Here is a 6,332-nt window from a genome sequence, read left to right as displayed (position 1 = left end):
TAGGTGCACAAACTGGCCATCCCAGCTCAGCAAGGTGGTGCACAGACACAGAGCAGGGAACTGGCTGTTTTGAAGGCTAGGAAAGAAAGGAATGTAAGTGAACAGCAATATCACCTACTCTAAAAAGTTTCAGTAGTTAGCACAGCCCATTACAGCCAAGGGTTTGTTCTCAGCACCAAGCCTGAGAAGCACCTTGGAGCACCAGCAGTGGTAAAAGAGAATGCACCCAAGCCCTCCGTTACTGGGAAAGTGCCCAGGCACGTCCTGGCTGCACAGCTCTTTCCTTCCCCTGTGTCACCGAGCAGGAGATGTGAGCAGTGCACTTTCAGCCCATGCCAGGACACAGCCCAGGACCAAAATAGATATTTTGACTTAAGCACCAGCTCAGCACTTTGCTGGAGGAGACGGTTCCTCAGCTACTGTGGTAAGCAAAGAAAGGGAAGATATTTAGATCATGAATTCTGTGTCTCTGCAGAGCCACCCTCCTCCATGCCAGGCAGGGAGCTGCCCCACGGAGGCTGCACACTTGTGCTTCTATAAATTCGATTGACATTTACTGTCCCGTCAAGCTGAGGGAGCGCTGCTCGAACTGACACTGAAAGATTACGAAGTTCACCCATGGAAATAGACTTACTGGGACATCCACTTAGCCATTCTCTTGTCTAATGAGATATGGGCAAAAGCTCATCAATGGGTTTTAGAGAGCCAGTCATGACCATACCTTTGGTCAGATAAAGGGAAGGGATTTTAAAAAGGCAGCAAAAAGAACTGAGTGGAACGGCCTCCCCTCACTCTTTCCCTGCTGTTAATCTTTGGTGTTATAAACATTTTCACAATTTGCCACTCCAGAACTGCCGATTCAAAATACAAACTCCAAGGTGCATTTGCTAAATTTATCGGGTTTCTACTAAGATTTATCTGTACAACCTCTCAATTCTGAGATGAGGTTTGACATCATCACTTCAAGAATAGTAAAATGAAGGTAAACTTAAGTAAACACCAAATATCCTCTGCAGTAATGGACTCTGAGCTCCTGATAATCGAAAAAGCTTCCTGAGCATAATACAGAACCCAGGAATGTTAGGGAATCCACTTGTAGCTATTAGAGTATGACGAAGAGGTTACAAAATCAGTAGTGAATTCATCTCACTTCTCAAAGATACCAGAGCAGGACAGGGTTGTCACCAGCACAAGCAGTAAAATTAGCAGCAAATCAGTCCCCCTCAGCACACCCCTGCAGGAGCATCTAAGCCCACCAGCAGTAGCTAGAATTAAACCTGCCCTGCGTGACTCTGCCCTGACAGGGAGGCTCCACGGGTCCAGTGCAAGCCTGTTAATTTTGAGAGAAGACAGAGAACGGGTGTAGGCGCGCCAAGAGTGGGAAACTTTCTCCGTTCTGCCTTTGGGAGCTCACGCCTTCCCCCGCCCCCGCGGCGCGGCTCAGCCCGGCCCCGCCCGCCTTGAAGCGGCTCCTCCCCGGCCACGGAGCCCGGCTTAAAGCGGCGCCGGGGGGCGGCCCCGGCGGTCCCGCCGCTGCAGCGCCCGGCCATTCTTACTGGGCCCGCGCCGCCCCGCGCCTGGGGCTGGCTGGGCGCGGGGCTCTGGCCGGCGCTGCTCGTGGGGCTGCTGGCCGCCATCGTCGCCTGGTTCTGGTACGGCGACAGCGACGGGCGAGACGAGGCGGCGGCGGCCGGCAGAGAGGGGCCCCGGCGGGTGAGCGCGGGGAGCGCAGGTACCGGGATGTGGGGAGGCGATGCTTCCCCTGTGTCACCGAGCAGGGGTGTCCCGGGCTGCCCGAGCCTGCGAGGACTCGGGTTTGCCGGCGCTGCGCTTAACCCGTTCTCCCTCAATGTCACTTGCAGGGGATGCTGCGGCGGGCGGGGAGGGGTCTGCTGCTGCCCCGTCCGGCTCTTCGAATCCGGGAGGGGATCTGGCGGCTGCTTCAAGGGAGGAGCTCAACCATGTTTTGGGCGAGCCTGTGGAGCTGGAGCGGCTGATCCCGAAGCGCGGTGTCACGGAGCCGGGGGAGCATCCAGCTGATGTGGCCGGCAGCCAGGCAGGCGAGCTGGAAGCCCAGGTGGGACAGGCAAGTGGCGGATGGTGCGTGATGAACTTGGCAGGGGCCTCTGACGATGAGTGTAAGGACAGGAGCGAGGAGCAGCCGTGTCAGCCAGCTGAGAGGAGGGACTTGGACCATGAAGAGTGGGAAGTTGTTTCTGAGCACCTGGTCGAAGGGAAGGATGGCAGCATGGAAGACTCAGACAGCAAGGAATGGGAACCAGGAGACTGCTGTGACGGGGACTGGAAAGCAAAGCGAGTTGCAGCCGTGCCGCCGATGTTCCAGAACATCCACGTGGCTTTCCGTGTGCACTACGTCACCCACTCCGAGGCACAGCTCATCGGTGTCACCGGGGACCACGAGTGCCTGGGCCAGTGGCACAGCTACGTCCCCCTCAGGCGCGACAAGGATGGCTTCTGGTCCGAATCCATCAGCCTGCCCGTGGACACCAGAGTGGAATGGAAATTTATCTTGGTGGAGAATGGCAAGGTCAGACGCTGGGAAGAATGCGGTAACAGGACCCTAGTGACTGAACACGAAGATCAAATTGTTCATCAGTGGTGGGGGTACCATTAACGGGAAGGTGGAAGCTGCTGATCTAATGGCAGACCTGCCTAGGTGAACCACGGAGCCCCTAAACCTTAGCGGGGCTCCCCTTCTTCTCTAGGAGACCCTCTCGAGTGCAGAGTTCTGGAAATCCCATATTGAGCCACCTAAGCAGCAGATGTCTTTAGGAAATCTTTTGGCAACCTGTAAAATCAACTTTGAGTGCGTGCTGAAGAGACACAAGGTAGGCTAAGAAGGCACGAGCAGCATTCCAAGCACCTGCCTGTCCAGGTGGATCTGGACCCTGGACTTGAGTTAGTGTTGCTTTGAGTGGGGCTGTGGGATGCATCTTGGGCTTGGGAAGCGTACTGGGAGGTGTGGTTACCAGCACTGTAACAGGAACTTAAGTGTTTTAATCTATGTAATGTATTAAGGAAACAATAAACATTTTCAGATTGACAGTTCATTATCAGTTGACCAGTGACCTCACTCATTTTGGTAACTTTGATCCAAGTGAGCCACTTGACCTGAAGTCTTAGTGCTAAGGAAGTGCTGAGAAGTGGCCCTTCCTCTTGGAGTAACAAAAGGTTGAACCCCAAAATAGTTCATTCTCTACCCCCTACTGTCCAGCAATCATCTCGGCTCAAATGAAAGGCTTGGCAGGCAGCTGCACTCCTGCTGAGGGGAGAGCAAAGGTCACAAAGGCTTAATGAATTACTTTGTCAGGGTGGGAGCAGGCTTTAAAAAAACCTGGAATACTGAGATGGCCAGGGAATAGGGTTTGGGCTGGAACAGAGTGGGGTGGCATACTGATGAACAACACCACAGTATTGTTAGCAAATACTTGGCTTAAACTTCTAAATATTTTTTTAAGACTAAGCTTTTCACCTTGAATTTAAGTTGTGGCCTTCTAGTAAGCTAGATGAAGTAGAATACTTTCAGCTTCAGCTAGTTGGTATCTTTATATGCTAGAAGCATAAAGCTGCCCTGCTTCTCTGCCTTTTGTATTTTTGGGTACAAATACATGCTGCCACTTGAGCAAGCTCCTCTTTCCATAATGCTGAACCAAGCATTGCAAGAACAAGCCTGCAAACAGCCCTTCCCTTGAGTGAGCTTGGTCTGGAAGAGCAGAGTTTTGTAGATCTGCAAGTATACAAATTACAACTTTGGTTTGGAAGAAGTACTTCAAAAAGCACATCACTAAATGCCTCTGCTAATTCCTTCCTGCTCTGTGTGGTAGAGCAGCCTGGATGTGTGAAATTGAATGGATTTGGTGAAAGACTGGAAGATGAACTTCAGAGCTGACCTCCTGCATCTGGTAGGTCACTGGGCATCCAGCTGGTGGGACAGTGCTAGAGCTGCTGGGAAGAACAAGTGTTGGCCTTGTTCTTACTGGGACTTGGAATCCAGCTGTTCGAGGAGAGTGGGTTGGGCTGCCTGCTCCTGCAGACCTGGCCACAAAATAGCTCAAGGAACTCCTGGGAGGGTATGAGGGGGAGCGCGAGGAGGGAGATAGACTTAGGCCAAGAACAAGTGCACAGGCAAGTTGGGATTTTGATTTTTGTCCAGTAGAACAACCTCAGCTGCATTCTTAGCACTTGGCTTTTCTAACCAATTGAAGTGGATACTATAGGTAATATTCAGCAGCAATAGAAGGTGATCTTTAGAAATCCCTGAAGTCAAAGCTGCCGCCTGAGCGTATTTATGCACACGCCTGAGGCTTGTCTGATGAGATTAACTGTGCTATTAGATTAAGTTATTCACTAGCAAGCTACTTAACCTATGCTAGAATAGGTTCTCTAATGCAATGGTGAGCATGTCAAACAGACCAACCCTGAGAAGTCTTTCAGATTGAGAACAATTTATTTTTTAATTAAGCACCCAGCCCTTTGATCCCACAGACAACTCACAGTCCTCGTGATTGTATCACCTTGCTGAAGGATCAGCTAGGGTTTCTATAAAGATCTGTACTAAGCTTTTGCTACAAAAGCCTCTAAATTATTATGCCATTCCCAGCAGGACCGATGCCATGTAAATTAAATGGTTCAGGCATGGTGAAAGAAATAAACCTGGATTTCAGTTTTTCTGGAGGAACCTATTAGTATTTTCTCCAAGTTCACAGATGTTTTCTCATTATTGAACAATCTATTTCCTCAAAGGTGAAAGCAGATTTAAACAAAGTTGCCTTGCTGCATAAAAAAGATGCTGCTGGAATGGCTGATAGCTGTCTAATGCAATGTCCTGGCAGTGAGACCAGTGCAGCTACACGTGAGAAACAACTTATTGTTGACATTCCTCTGTGGATCTAACAGCCAGTGGCTCAGGACATCTTCAAGCAAACAAACTCTCACTCGCAGCTTGGCAAAGCCTGCAACCACAGAGCTACTTTTAAAGTTGATCTGCTCATACCCCTGACAGCCAACTTCTGTCAGATTAGACAACTTGATTACTTTTATGTGAAACACAAACTGTTCCTTTTTGTCACATAGTTTGGTGCACAAACACTGAATGCTGCAGCTGGATGGTGAACAGTGCAAGCAGCCTGAGAGGAGTGGGCATGAACCATTCTAAAGTCTCCTGCAAAAACCTTCACTGCAGCTATTTTTGCTTTGCAAAACCCATGCCCATCCCACATTGTCTCAGGGAGTTGAACTCACCCTTTGGAGTGTATAAGCCTGCTGTTAGGTTTTTCTCTCCCAGGGGCTGGTTGCCATCTGTGGTGTCCTTGCTGTGGGCAGGCTTGGCCCAGCAGTCCTGCTGTGCCATCCACCTGCAGGACATGGAATAACAAGTGCTGCTGGGGCTGTGTGTACTCAGCTGCTCTAAGGTTCATGTGTCTACCAGCCTGTTCCTTGCCTGCTGCTGGTGGCAGGGGGGAAGACCAGACCTGTCCCAAAATCTGCCAGCAAAAGGATGTTAAGCTGCTGTTTTGCACTGAGAGATGTCCCTCCCTTCTCTCTGGCTCTCTGACCCATCCACCTGCTCCCTGCCCTTGGCACACAGCTGCAGCTTCTGAAACTCTTTTTAGCTTGGCTCCTTGAACACAACTGGGAGTGCACTTAGCAGTGACTTTTTTCAAGGGTTCTTATTCTCTGCACCTGACCGTCCCCTTAAGAAAATTTTGGAAGATTTATCCAATGTGTGTGGCAAGTCCAAACTGTGATACATGTGCCATCTAAACCAATCCTTTCATTTTCAATGCAACTGATTTCTAGGAAAGGGGAGATGTGTTTACTAATATTTTGACTGAGCTTGCAACTCTGTTGCAAAAAGTATCAGAGTGCAAAAATTATTAGGAAAACAAAAAAAAAAAAAAATTCCTCCAATTGAAATACTGCCAATAACTGAGGACAGCTTAAGAACAGCTCAGCAGTTTCTCCTCCCCAACAAGACTCCAGCTGAAGTTTGATGAGTCCATTCTCCTCAAATGAATCATGGTAGAGTATGAAATTCAAGCTTCAACAGGAAGAATTTAGCTTAGACATAGGGAGAAATTCTTCCCTGTGAGGGTGATGAGGCCCTGGCACAGGGTGCCCAGAGAAACTGTGGCTGCTCCATCCGTGGAAATGTCCAAGTCTGGTTTGGATGGGACTTAGAGCAACCTGGGATAGTGGAAGGTGTCCCTGCCCGTGGCACGGGGCTGGAAGGATATAATCCTTAAGGTGCCTTTCTACTCTGTACTTCCTGCTAATTTAAAATAAGAGCTATAAACATGAATTTAAAAATT

The 6,332-nt window shown here is 49.7% G+C and overlaps 1 protein-coding gene across 1 annotated transcript; it reads left to right on the top strand.

The window, feature by feature from the left end:
• Positions 1 to 976: 976 nt before the first annotated feature.
• Positions 977 to 3,074, top strand: STBD1 (starch binding domain 1). The gene is made up of 3 exons (XM_039701941.1): positions 977 to 982; positions 1,501 to 1,732; positions 1,863 to 3,074. The coding sequence occupies exons 1-3, from the start codon at positions 977 to 979 to the stop codon at positions 2,633 to 2,635; spliced, it is 1,011 nt and encodes a 336-aa protein (XP_039557875.1). The 3' UTR covers positions 2,636 to 3,074.
• Positions 3,075 to 6,332: the final 3,258 nt, after the last annotated feature.

The sequence above is a fragment of the Passer montanus genome, unplaced genomic scaffold, assembly GCF_014805655.1.
Source record: "Passer montanus isolate IOZ18808 unplaced genomic scaffold, ASM1480565v1 scaffold150, whole genome shotgun sequence".
NCBI lineage: Eukaryota > Metazoa > Chordata > Aves > Passeriformes > Passeridae > Passer > Passer montanus.
The sequence above is the reverse complement of the archived record's forward strand: the minus strand, read 5'-3'. Positions and strand labels throughout refer to the sequence as shown.

Bases quoted from the DNA above. Each gene is read 5' to 3' on its own strand.
- STBD1 (XM_039701941.1), top strand. The intron at 1,733-1,862 runs GTACCGGGATGT...TGTCACTTGCAG, and splicing joins GGTGAGCGCGGGGAGCGCAG to GGGATGCTGCGGCGGGCGGG.